This window comes from Fusarium pseudograminearum, chromosome 3 (genome assembly GCF_000303195.2).
Source record: "Fusarium pseudograminearum CS3096 chromosome 3, whole genome shotgun sequence".
Classification (NCBI taxonomy): Eukaryota; Fungi; Ascomycota; class Sordariomycetes; order Hypocreales; family Nectriaceae; genus Fusarium; species Fusarium pseudograminearum.
In genome coordinates, this window is record NC_031953.1 from 829,863 (window position 1) to 843,084 (window position 13,222).

Here is a 13,222-nt window from a genome sequence, read left to right on the forward strand (position 1 = left end):
TAATTTAGATCAACTCTATTTGACAGATACAAGTTTAGCTTAGTTGAACCTCATAAGGCTGTCGTAGCTGTTCTTGTCGCTCTCGGACGCAGCATGTCTCGCTAAGATCAGTTTCGACAAAGTCAACTCTATAAAGTAATCTCGGTTGTTGTCTGAACACGGCAATGAGTCGAGACGTCCAAACGCCAGCTAGTTTATATGATACATGTAGCTTGTTACTGTATGATAATGTCCTATTGATGGTATCAACCACCACTGGCCATTACTAGATACCAATACCTGGAATCACGAAATCCACCCCGCAATATGCGTCTAACTAGATAAAGACCAGAGCCTAGAATTCTTCGATCAAACTAATCTAATCAATCCTTCCAAAGGTTCCTCATCTATCGCCGGCTGACTCATAGCGTAGAGGATTCAACACCAGCTTCCTCATTAGGATGCACAAACATAGTACAGAATAGTCCGTAGCAAAACTACAAAAGCCATGCCGAGAACACTTCGTCATAAGAACAATCCTTACCGATCGATTCAAGCGAGTTCGTCTAAATAAACCATGTCTTCATCAATAATTACCGTCCGTCCCGCTACCCTAGCAGACAGCGACGCCATCGCAACCATCCATAGCGAGGCGCTCAGCTACTACAACGACTTTTACGCCGCCTTCTTCCAGCGACATCCCCGAGATCTCATACCGATCGCCACGCGCATCGCATTGCAGAATCCGGAGGTTCACTTTTCGGTCGCCGAAGAGGCGGGGGAGACGGTGGGGTTTGTTCGGTACAAGGACTTGACCAAAAAGCCGGAGCCGAACTCGAACGCGAGCGACAAGCCGCAGCCGCAGGTGTGGACAATCAAAGACCACATGAAGGACCTGTGGCAATGGTTTGACACACGCAGCGAAGAGATGGATGCGTCCAAGGAAAAGGCTCTCAATGGGAGGGATCACTTTGGTAAGTTTGTGGCTTGACTCAATTGCTGCTTGTCTGTTGGTTGTTAACGTTGCGGCACAGAGGTGATGCATATCATGGTGCACCCAGACCACCAACGAAAAGGCATCGGCGGTCTTTTGCTCAAAACCGTGACGGAAAAAGCAGATGCCGTCAACGCGCCGACAGTCATCACCTCGTCAATTGAAGGCCACGGACTTTACAAAAAGCATGGCTTCAAAAGTCTAGGAACATGGGCAATTGACAACGAGGCATGGGCGCACAAGATCGCGGAGCACAAAAAGAGCGTCGGATATAAAGACGGAGTAATCAAGCTCGAGGATAAATGCAAAGGCATGCGCGAGAGTGAAGATAGCATGATCCGGGAGCCAAGCAACCGGTAACCGTGTTGAATTATTGGCTAGCTGTCATGAATTAGTGGTCCTTTGCAACACCGTTCTCTAGTTCGTATTCGTTTTCTCTTAAGAATCTTCTAAAAAGGGGGGAAGGAAGGGATCTGAGCTTTCCCCCGCTCCAATCACGATAAGATCAAGATGGGCAAATCCAGGCACAACGGCCTAGCGAGCCTACGAGCCCCCCCCTTCAGATAGATGCGACGTGGGACCCTTGTGGAGACCTGCCCAATACGCCATCTCCAGGGTGCATTCATTGGAAATTAAACATCTAGGTACATATTTTTTAGTTGGAGCTCCGCTGAAATCTTGCCGCATTGCGCCGACAGCGGTGTCTGTGACTTGCAGCCCGAGTTCATCTTAATTAAAAAAAAAAATCTCAAATGGCCTGATTCAATTCATTACGTGCCAGGGGTGACCTTCTTATCAATCAATTCCGTTCCTCTCTTTTCCTTCTTTTACATCACCATCTTTTGTTCTCTTTATTGGGTTGTTTACTGTCCCAATCGCATCGCAAATATGGACGCCATACTAGAAATCCTCGACCCGTATGTCTTTGACTACGGATACGCATACTTGTTCCCCCAACAAACAACACAACCTTCATACGGAAACTCAACGGCTTTCGCTACATCGTCCGCGTCCAAGAACTTTGACGATGAGTACTCGCTCAACTTTGGTTCCTCGCTGGCACGCGACGACATCTACCGCCAAAGCGCATCAATTCTCATGATCGCTGGCTTCGGCGCCGCCTTTATCTATGTTATTTCCGCCGCCCTCTCGTATTATTTCGTGTTTGACCGCCGACTCGAACATCACCCGCGATTCCTCAAGAACCAGATCAAGCAAGAGATTCAGTCTAGTTTCTTCGCCATTCCCATCATCGACCTTCTTACCCTCCCCTTTTTCCTGGGTGAGGTGCGCGGTCACAGCTTGTTGTACACAAACATCGACGAGTACGGCTGGTCATGGTTGGCTATCTCAACTATTCTGTACATGGTCTTTAACGATCTCGGTATTTACTGGATTCATCGCCTCGAGCATCACCCCAGCATCTACAAATATGTCCACAAGCCTCACCACAAGTGGATTGGTAAGTCAATGTTGTCCATTACCGATATCCAAGCTAATTTGTCCAGTTCCTACACCTTGGGCTGCCATTGCTTTCCACCCCGTCGACGGTTACGTCCAATCCCTCCCTTACCAGTAAGTCGCGCTTCCACTCATCAATTGAAGCCCTACTAACTCGTACAGTGTTTTTGTGTACATCTGCCCCATGCAGAAGCACCTCTACATGTTCCTTTTCGTTTGCGTTCAAATCTGGACTATCCTCATCCACGACGGCGACATGATTACCGGCCACTGGCTCGAGAGATTCATCAACAGCCCCGCCCACCACACTCTTCACCACATGTACTTCACCTGCAACTACGGCCAGTACTTTACCTGGGCCGACAACTACTGGGACTCCCACCGGGCTCCCATGCCCGAGCTGGATCCCATCCACGAGGCCATCCGGGTCATGCAGGAGAAGGGACTCGCCGACAAGGATGGTAACCCCATCGAAAAGTCAAAGAGCGAGTAAAGACCGACAAGAAACGATATGACAATAATAAAACGCGCTCGTGTCGAGTCTACAACATTGACCGACAGGTGCCGGCACCGTTACGACTGAAGTACCCTGGCATTGCAGCATTATCAACTGCGCAATCCCGGCTTTTACGAACATTTCATCAACCAGATAGACTTTTTAATCACAGCGTTGCATAGGGGTTTTTTCGACAGGAAATATATTGACTAGAGGATAATAACAATAAGTATAATACCAAACAATTTCAAGACCGTGTACATATCCCAAAACCTGTCCTCCAGCTTCGACTACCTGCACCTACAGCACCGATTTTAGTCCACCGCTTTATGTCACTTAAACGTCAACCTGGCCCTGGGTGATGGGGTGGGTGTCAATGCCCCAGTTGAACCGTCTCTTCATCGCCTTCCAAGTCTCGATAAGAGCAACGTAGACGATGACACAGCCAGCCACAACTCCCCACTCCCATGTGAGACCCTTGTGCTTAAACACCTCGGTGTTGAGGTAGGGGATGTAGACAATGGGGAAGATCATGACAAAACCAGCAACAACAGACCAGAAGAGGAACTTGTTGTGGTAGATGGTCTTGAACACGGAAAAGGGACCCGAAGCACGCTCATCCATATTGAACAGACTGCGGTGGAAATGCTTCACCTCCCAAGCGGTGACCAACAACAAAATGGCCAAGGTGGAAAAGGTTGTAGCACGAGCACGGTAAACGAGGTCACAGCCCTCGGTTCCGCTCTCGTTGCAGTGAGGGACCATGTTGTAGTAACCTTGACCAGACGAAGCGTAGTTGACAATCATGAAAGCGGCCAGACAAAGAGAGCCTGAGCAGAATCCATAAACGAGCTGATCGCGGACGAGGTCAAAGGTAAAGACACCACTGCGCAAGCTGCGAGGGGGTCGGCGAAGGATATCAGGGGAAGCCTCCTCCAAACCGAGACCAAGAGCCAAAGGCGATGAGGTGACAAGGTTGGCCCAAAGAATCTCAAGAGGAGAGAGAGGAAAGACGGCGGTTCCGTTAACATCCTTGAAAGCAAGACCAATGAGCAACAGAACAACCTGAGCCAAATTGGAGGTGAGAAGATGCAAAAGGAACTGTACCAGTCAGTAATATGTCGGAAATAAGAGTCATGTAACATACCTTTTGGATGTTGTCGGCAAGTCGTCGACCCTCCTGGATACCGGTAACAATAGAGGCAAAGTTGTCGTCAGTCAAGACCATGTCAGCGGCCTCTTTGGCAACATCGCTACCACGGTCTCCCATGGCAATACCGACATCAGCCTGCTTGAGGGCGGGGGAATCGTTGACACCGTCACCAGTCATGATACAGAAAGCCTTGCGGCGATGGAGAGCCTCAATCATGCGGACCTTGGTCAAGGGGCTGCAACGAGCGAGAACAACGGGGAGCTCATCCAAAGCATCAATCTGATCGTCGCTGAGAGCGCCAAAGTCGGCGGCTGCCATGACGGTGTTGGACTTGAGACGAATGTCCTTGTTGAGGATACCAACTTCGTAAGCAATGGCAGTGGCAGTCTTGATGTGATCACCAGTAACCATGTGGACAGTAACACCAGCAGCACGGCATTGAGCCACGGCACCAGCGGTTTCAGGGCGGGGAGGGTCATAGAGACCAGCAAGACCGACAAACTGGAGGTCGTCTTCGACCTTGGCACGATCATGACAGTCCTGAACGTCGCCATTCATAGGCTTCGTGGCAATGCAAAGCACTCGCAGACCTTGGCCAGCGAGTTCCTCTGCCTTGAGAAGAATCTCCTTCTTGAATTCTTCAGTTTCGGTAAGTTTAGTGAGAAGAACCTCAACAGCACCCTTGGTATAGACGTGTCGGGTTTTCTCGATTTCGTTGCCGTAGACGACACTCATGAGCTTGCAGGAAGAATCGAAAGGATGCTCGGCCACCAGGATGTCACCCCCAGTGGTGTTGCGACCGAATCTCATGGCGAAAACTTTGAGCGCAATTTCGGTCGGCTCACCAACGGCCTTCCATTCGGTGTCCTCAGACGTAATGATGCTGCTGGAATCTGTCTCGGGCTCCTTCTTGCCATCGCTAACTGTAGAGTTGTTGCAGAGAGTGAGGACCTTGAGGAAGGTGTTCAAGTAGCTTCCAGCCAGATCAGCGGACCACTTGACAGTACCACTGTAAGGGTCATATGGGTTGGCGGTACCTTCAACGGTACCTTGGAGATCGCCACGGAGCCAGACCTTTCGGGTGATCATGCGTCCTTGAGTCAGTGTGCCGGTCTTGTCGGAGCAAATGTTGGTGACACCACCAACGGCCTCAAGAGAAGGCATCTGTCGAACAATGACATTACCGCGAACCATTGCCTTGGTGGCGACGGCCATGGTAACAGTCAAAACGGCAAGAAGGGACTCGGGAATAACGGCGACACCAACGCAGATTCCGTAAAGAAGAACCTCATCGGTAATTTTCCAGAGACTGACGGAAAAGACGATAATGGCGAGAAGAATGGCAAAGGCGAATAGCAGCAGGGCAAACTTGCTAAGTGTGACCTGAAGAGGGGTGCCTTCGAGACCAAGGATTCTGCGGCTGAACTGGTAGAACTTCCACGCGAGACGGTTAACACCGGTCCTCTGGGTATCATCGTTCTTGTTCTTGCGCAAGAGTTCGGCGATCTGGCCGACCTCAGTCTCCATACCGGTAGCGATAACAATACCAGTAGCTCGACCACGAGTGACTGAGCTTCCGGAGTAGGCCAGGTTGATACGGTCTCCCATGGGCATATCAGGGTCGGTAAAGATGACATCAGGCTTCTTGCTGATGGCGATCGATTCACCAGTTAAAAGTGCCTCGTCGGTAGAGACGTTGATACCTTGGACCAGACGCAAATCGGCAGGAACAACATCGCCAGTGGCCAGGGAGATAATGTCACCCTTGACAAGAGTTTCGGCCTTGACGGTTTCACTCTGGCCATCGCGGATGACCTTACACTTGGGAGTTGAAAGGGCGTAGAGCGACTGGATGGTCTGCTCGGCGCGGTAATCCTGGATCAATCTGCAAAGTGGAATGTTAGCAGACTGCGAGAACTAATGGTGGCTAGATGAGATTCAGACTGTCAGCTTCAGGGTATGGCACAGGATTCGACCTCAGTGCTTGGGGCTTCAGGCCTTACGCATGGCAAAATCACAGGCTTCACCGTATGGCAGCAGGAACAAGGAACAGAAGGTGTAGCAAAGTGCAACAACGAAGTGGGGAGTTGTAGCAACAGCAAGCGACAGCTCGAGCAGATTAACTGAGCTCTTGATGCAGCAAAGACATACCCGACAACGATGTTGAGTACAATGACGGCGGCGACGACGGCACCCTCAATGTAGTCCGAGATAGCAAAGGACAGAGCGGTCACGGCGATGAGGACGACAGTCAAGGCATTGGCAACCTGCTGGATAAAGATCTCATAGAGGGAGATACCCTTGGCGCCTTTGATGGAATTAGGGCCATCCCGAGCAAGTCGGGCGGCAGCCTCCTCGCTGCTCAAACCATCGTCGACGTCGGACTTGAGGTCCTGGGCGACGCGATGAGCAGAGAGCGTGTGGGGAAGGATTGGCTTCTCTATAGCTAGGTCGGGGGGTTCCGCTATAGGAGGCTGGTCGTCCTGACCGGCAGCGACGGTCGACGAGTCCGACGTGGTAGTGGCGTGAACTGCACCATTCGCGGATTTAGATTCGGTTTCTCCCATCGAATGGGTGTTGGTATAAGCGAAAGCTGAGGGTGGAAAGATTGGGGGTTTGGCAGACAGCCAGAAGTTGAAGTAGGGTAAACTTGAAAGAAAGTTGTAGATGTATGATAAAGTAGAACTGAATAGAGATCGCGTAACGCACGATGTCTGGGTAAAGAAGAGAGAAAAGTCGTGGAAGGAAGCCGAGGGGTGGCACCTTTTATCTACAACGGGAGACGTCTGCAACAGACGATTCAACAAGAGAGGCTCTGCCTTTGGCGAAGATGGGAGTCGGCACCTATCCCAACTTGAAGTCCACTAGACTTAGACGCATGGCGGGTCCAATCAAGGCGATGCGGATAGACAGGGAAGGGACGGTGCAGCAGTATACAAGTGAAGCTTCTTTCCTTTCGGGATACGTGGGGTTGCCCCGCATTTAATTAACACTGTGCCTTCCTCGTGTACAGAGAGATACTGTCATACTCATTGTATCATTTATCAGCAAGTCAAGACAAACTGTAGAAGAAGAAACACCATCTAACAGTCATCAACAGTTCTCCAAACAGTCCTCCAAACAGCCTTTTTTGTTGATGTTGAACAAGCTTTAGCCAACCTCCAAGAGGATCGTCGAGATTGAGTTTGTGGAACCAGAACGGCTTCACTGATCCTATCAAGCGGGCGACATCAAAGAGACAACAATTTAGTCCAAGCTAACAAAGAAAAGTCATGTACCCCCATGTACCACTCTTGGCATGCAGTATCTCGTGGCAGCCAAGCGAATCAAAGCTTACCTTGCCAAGGTCACGAGGGGTTGCAAGGGATCCAAGTTGCGTGTCGGATCACCATCTTGTTCCTTGTATTCCGTACGGAGTAGGTCTTTTGCTTCGGTTGAATCGCGTCATCTGTCTGTACCCGACGGAATGATTCAGAGAAGTATTTGTCTGTGGCACTCGGTTCAGTGTTTGTTTTTGACATATGCAGGGAAATCCAGATCAAGAGCCTCAGCATCGGACAAGACACATGACTGCGCACACAAGCACACAATACTGACAACGCAAACATTGCCTCTATCAGTGCAAGGCGATTAGTTACCGTGTCAATTTCTACTGCTACTGTCCACTAGCGTCTGTCGTCAGCAGGACCAGGCGATAACTCGTCGCAATCAACATCCAAGTAACCAACACCCAATCACACTGCACGTTTTGCACTCGCCTTCTCTTCATGAGAGAATGCTTGATTCAACTTGGCATGGCTTGGGCTTGGCATACAACGACATTACGGAGATGTACGGACCAATTGATCATGGTCTGCTTCGCCTCGGCCAAGCAATTCAAAATCACCTGCTATAACAAAAAAGGCCTGGTCATCTTGGCGATATGTAATGAATGTCACTACAGTACAATTCAAGTGTCATGTTCTTTTTGCGGAAACCTGCATCGTTGCATTATGCTGCTTGCCATGCTTGCTTTGTCCGCCGATGACCTCTTTCAGCCCGCACCCTGGTTCTTAATTCGTCGTTCATGGGTCCTGTTTTTGGAGCCTCTTTGGCCCAAAACCTGCGCTAACATTTAAGCTTAAGCATTGGGGTGGCCAGTAGCCAAGCTTGCCAGGGATCTCCCCTCAAAACCGCCGGGCTTGAAACGGGCCTACTCGTTGTTTTAGGGTTTTATGAGACACTCAAGTAAATCAGAAGTTCCTGTTTTTCTATAACTGACCTCATTGACTCTGAACAGCCATTGCACAGACTCGGATACCGTCAACCGACGGGATACCACAGCCACGTAATTAACCACAGTGGAGAAACTATCTTTGATCTACAACCAGGGGAGAATCTGCTCACTGTGTGAATGTCATCGTCAACAGTTGTGCCGGGGATTTCGGCGCCGTCTTTTGAACTCCGGGACGGGGTATAGCAACAAGGCAATATGGACGTTTAAACAACAGCCAATGGTGGTTCATCGTAATGATAACCCTGGTATCGTGAATTACTTCCGATGGGGTAAAGTCCGGGGAAGAAATGGATCCGAATGTTGATGAGTCTAGACTTGTTGCTTCCCCGGATATCAACATCCAAGGGTTTGTCCTTTCAAGGCGTCTCGCTCGCCGAGTAACAGCTCGTATCTCCGCTATACGACTCAAGCAACCTTGCATCTGCATTGTCGAATGATTATCGTGGAACGAGAGTTTGCTCTCTCTAGTAGGCTTCTCCGTATGGCGTCTCATCCGCATGCTTGGCTTCAACTAGATGCCCCAGTTAATGTCAATCATGCGGGGTATGGAGTATTCGCGTGGGTTTGAACAAATGGAGAAGGTTATCAACAGTAAGTAGCGAACTTCGGAATAATTAGGAATCTATCAGGACTGTGGTATTGCAACGAGATGCAGTCCGTCAAGCCACGGGACTCCGATTACTAACTTGATGAAAGACACAAATTCGATATTGTTTGACTCGGATACAGTGTCAGTCATGTCTTGGTGTAAGACTCTTACAGATGTCACCATCAGTGCAGAGTCTATATGCAACCACAAAGACAGTCAAAGGCTAATGAAGAAAAAGAGAGTGTATAGTTCACTACCAGTGTGTCTTCCATGGTATTACCGCCTATAAACAAATTTTATCCAAGCAAGACATTCAGTTGGTCGTTCTCAACCCCTGAGACTCAATGTTCTCACATTGACATGTGTGTGACATGTCTCCGGCGAGAACACCGAGAACACTAGAAGTAACACGGTAATAGAAAACGTTTACCTGCATCCAAAGCTAAACACTTTGGGTCCCATTTCCTGTTCTCAGCATGACAAGGCGGAAGTTACACTACCATGTGCAGGGGGATCAGTTACGTTAGGCAGAGATTCACAATACATGACAGAACAAACACCACTCTGTGTCCGTACTAACCACTCTGTGCTACACCATTCAGACCAAAAGGGAAATGGAAGTAATGCAACTAAATCAGGTTGTTCCCCTGATACATAAATTGTCAGCTATGGAGCACACATGCGGCCGCAACTGACTAGAGTAACACAACCAACTCTAAAACCCTAACCCCTCGCCAAGCAACTGAAAGAGAAACTTCTTATCCCAGGAGGTTGATGTACGGCTCTGGCCACTTCCCCCATACGAGCGGTTGATCACCCAACCGTCCGCTCACCGGCGCAAGCAACTTGATCTTGCGACGCTCCTCATCCACATCCGACACGTACAAAAATCCCATCACGCTCGCTGCCCGGACTACATCAGGCGCGTCCTTGGGCGCTGCATTCATCACAGCAAGCGTCCAGTGCTGCATCGGTGTACATGGGTCTTCCCGCGTGATACCCTGGTCGGGATAAGAATGTTCTAGATAGCAGTCAGCAAATATTTTCCGTACGGAGGACAAGGGCTTGTACCGTCGGAGGTGTGGTACACAATGACATTGTCAAAGTCCACTTGTTGAATCAGGGGGCTGAGAGTCCGTTTGGAGTCGCCGTAGAAGTACTCTTTGATGGAGGCTTCTCTCACGTGCTGTAGGAATGCTTCATCGCGGATTACTACACCGTCGGACTTGTCGATCGGAACAACGCTGATGGGCTCTCCCAGGCTGGTTCGCTCGGTGCCGAATCGCCTAGATAGCTCGGAGCTGATAGCTGGGGATCCAACCACGATAACAACATTGACTGTTTCTGTTAGCTTGCGTTTATAATCATCACCGTTCGACGTACCTGAAAATTCGTCGACAATGTGCGCTACGAGCTCGTGTCCATCTTTGCTCTGCTCAGTGAGGCCCATGCCATCGATGATGACACCCGAGCTCTTCACGTCCTGGTCCTCGCTCAAGCGCGCACTAACGCTTCCAGCAAGTTTACTCGTAAGTTCGCGATAAAAGTCAGGGTCTTGATCGGGCGAGGTCTGTCCGTAATAAAACACCAAAGGCAGCTTTACGGGCACGCTGCTTGGTCCGCTGGTGGGAGTACTTCCCCAACCATCCACGGCTTCGGGGTCCAAGATGGTCGCGAGAACACTAGCACTCAGCGTGCCGGGCAAACTGAGCAGACCCTCTCTGGGGTTCGCGTTCACCACCAAAGGCTGGTATCCCTGCCTTGTCGCATAGCTCGTCAAGGTCCTCGCCAACGTTGTCTTTCCCACGTCCGCCGGTCCCACGATGAGCACTCTAGGTCCTTCTCTGCCCTCTCTCGCGGCCGCCTGTCGCATATCATTGAGCTGTCCGTGGAGGTTCATGTGCGTATTGGCCGGGTTATCGGTCGGGTTCGCATATTCGGCGACAGACTCGGCGTCGCAGCGGCCGTCAATCTCGAGCTCGCAGCCGTGCCAGGTGAGGATCTTTGACTTGACGCCCGCGAAGGTGTAGGCGTTCTTAGGACCTAATTCGACACCATCCTTTTCAGCTGTTCCGGAGAGGAGCTTGACGATGACGGGGGAGGCCTGAGAGGTTTGGAAGCGCCATTCGCATAGAGGTCGGAGCGTGACGACGCGGTTTGTTGCGGTGATGGTGGGCTTTATTTAATTAGTAGGGGTCGTTTGGGCATTACATTGCATATTTACCTGTGAGGGAATCTGGCCCAAGCCTGGAATTGACATGGTCGCTACATCGACTTTTGTTGAAAGAGAACGTCGTCGCAATAGTAGGTGAGGTACGTGGGGCTGGAAGCTTTCCAGAAGCTCGATGCAGGGGTCAGGGTAGTAGGCTTGACATAAATATTGGTGTAAAGAACTACGCAAAAGCGACATGTAGTTATGTCAACCACTTGTAATTGAATCATCTACCCTATGCTTCTTGACTTTTATTTGACAAAGGATCATTCCCTTTTCACTCATTTTTCTCCATCCCCATTCTCATTTCCGTCCTGTTGAGGATCGTTCACCGATGGAGCAGGTCGATCATTCTCCTTTGGCTCCTTGTAGTGTCGCATCATCTCTTGAGGGAGAAAAACGTAGAACGACGGGACAATGTTCTCGATGCTCGTGATGAAACGCAACCCCGCGTCTAATTCACAGATGTTGGCTTCAATTTTCATTCCGGGCCACATTCGCGCCAGAAGATGATCGTCAAAGAAAAGCGTCATGGTTTCCTCGTCAATTGGCCATGAAGTAGGCGGTTTCTCCCAGTCGTCCTCAATGACACCCTGCTTGAAGGTCGCCTTGCCGACAGGGACGTGGTAAGCTGCCTTGTCAGCGATGACAAGAGACTTGACGCGCTTGATGATGTCGTCGGTGGGACGGAATGTCTGGACCAACTCCAGTGTACACTTGAACTCGCGAGTGACGGTAGGCTGTTTGGTGGCCAATCTCTCAAACAACTCTGGCTCGTCCATGAGTGCAAAAGCCGTGAAAAAGACAGAAATAGGATCGAAATCCTTGGGGCGCTTGAAATCTAAAAACGACCATGACTGCTTGGTGGTTTCTTCGGAGCAGTACAGTTCGGCAGCAGCCAGGTTGAACTGTCCAGGAAGTGCAGCGCACAGCTCTTGAAAGATGGGCCACTCCTCGGCGGCGACCTTGCAAACTTCCATTGCAGCCTTGACGTCGTCCTCGTACTCGGGACAGACACTGTGCTGAAGAACGTATCGGAGAAAGTTCTCGACTGTGCTGATGCCCTCCAGCATTCTCTTCTGCTCAGAAGAAGTGAGGTGAACGAGGGTGACCGAGAAGAAACCCGCGGCAACGCCGGCAAAGTCGACCGTCCAGTTTTCTTCGTCGCCGTTGTAGAATTTGTCTCCGGCTGCAGAGCTGGCCCAGATGACATCCTTCGCAGTCGCATCCCGACGCTCGGCGGGAGTGAGTTCCTTTAGCTCCTTCTGGCTAAGGCCACCAAAGTTGTTGGGCTGGCAATCGACACCACCAAGGAAAAGGTATTCGTCAAAGTAGAGGATTCGATCGCCTTGGAGACGACGTCTGGAGCGGAAACGCTGGATGCAAGCTTGCATGCGCCTGAAGATGTTAGCAGTGACTCTTAGTTCAGGTAAGTTCGTCATACTCTGCAAAGGGGACGTCACTGGAAGTTGAATTAGTATTTATCTCATCCAGTCTGGGAGTTTGCGGCTTACGGAGCATATATCTCATCCTTTTCCTCCTTGGCCTCATCAGGGGTCATGGGCGGGTCAGCAAAGAACTCTAGATTTCTGTCAGTACAGATGTTTTAAGCATATTAACATTCAAACTGTACCCTCGAAACCAGTTCCCCGATTCTTGGGGAGAGCAGTAGGACCACGGTGGACGAGTGTCTTGGGCTTCCTCCGGCTGCCTGGCTTTGCAAGACCCTGAAGAGACGCGGGCAGAGCAGGTGGCGGCCCAAGATATTCCGCATCTTCATTCTTGATGTTCTCCTTGTCCTGGATGGCAGGAGTATCATCAGTTGGAGTCGCCATTCTAGAAAACCGGTGGTGAAGCGATGACTGATGATGGAGAAAGAGTTACTGTGTGAGGTGTTGTTGAAGAGGAACCCGTTTCGTGATTCACCGGCTTTGGGTTTCTCGATATGCAAAATATCTGCAAAGAAAGAGATGCAGATGGTTAGTTGTAAAGTTGCTGGGCGTCAATTATTCGAGATGCTGCTGCCTCAAATTTACTGGCAGCTGGCAGCCGCTATTTGCTT

General features: G+C 50.2%; 5 protein-coding genes across 5 annotated transcripts; 2 read left to right on the top strand and 3 right to left on the bottom strand.

Annotated features, from left to right (window-relative positions):
• Nucleotides 1-556: 556 nt before the first annotated feature.
• On the top strand, nt 557-1,333 carry FPSE_12292 (uncharacterized protein; the record flags this gene model as incomplete). Its single annotated transcript, XM_009265409.1, has 2 exons — nt 557-953; nt 1,014-1,333. The coding sequence occupies 2 exons, from the start codon at nt 557-559 to the stop codon at nt 1,331-1,333; spliced, it is 717 nt and encodes a 238-aa protein (XP_009263684.1).
• Nucleotides 1,334-1,861: 528 nt separating this feature from the next.
• On the top strand, nt 1,862-2,927 carry FPSE_12291 (uncharacterized protein; the record flags this gene model as incomplete). Its single annotated transcript, XM_009265408.1, has 3 exons — nt 1,862-2,435; nt 2,482-2,548; nt 2,597-2,927. 3 exons carry the CDS (start codon nt 1,862-1,864, stop codon nt 2,925-2,927), a joined length of 972 nt encoding a protein of 323 aa, XP_009263683.1.
• A 339-nt stretch (nt 2,928-3,266) lies between these two features.
• On the bottom strand, nt 3,267-6,650 carry FPSE_12290 (uncharacterized protein; the record flags this gene model as incomplete). Its single annotated transcript, XM_009265407.1, has 3 exons — nt 3,267-4,031; nt 4,078-5,968; nt 6,235-6,650. 3 exons carry the CDS (start codon nt 6,648-6,650, stop codon nt 3,267-3,269), a joined length of 3,072 nt encoding a protein of 1,023 aa, XP_009263682.1.
• Nucleotides 6,651-9,706: 3,056 nt separating this feature from the next.
• Nucleotides 9,707-11,208, bottom strand: FPSE_12289 (uncharacterized protein; the record flags this gene model as incomplete). The annotated part of the gene is made up of 4 exons (XM_009265406.1): nt 9,707-9,969; nt 10,020-10,286; nt 10,332-11,124; nt 11,173-11,208. 4 exons carry the CDS (start codon nt 11,206-11,208, stop codon nt 9,707-9,709), a joined length of 1,359 nt encoding a protein of 452 aa, XP_009263681.1.
• Nucleotides 11,209-11,441: 233 nt separating this feature from the next.
• FPSE_12288 (uncharacterized protein) lies at nt 11,442-12,995 on the bottom strand (the record flags this gene model as incomplete). The annotated part of the gene is made up of 4 exons (XM_009265405.1): nt 11,442-12,558; nt 12,605-12,622; nt 12,675-12,741; nt 12,794-12,995. The coding sequence occupies 4 exons, from the start codon at nt 12,993-12,995 to the stop codon at nt 11,442-11,444; spliced, it is 1,404 nt and encodes a 467-aa protein (XP_009263680.1).
• Nucleotides 12,996-13,222: the final 227 nt, after the last annotated feature.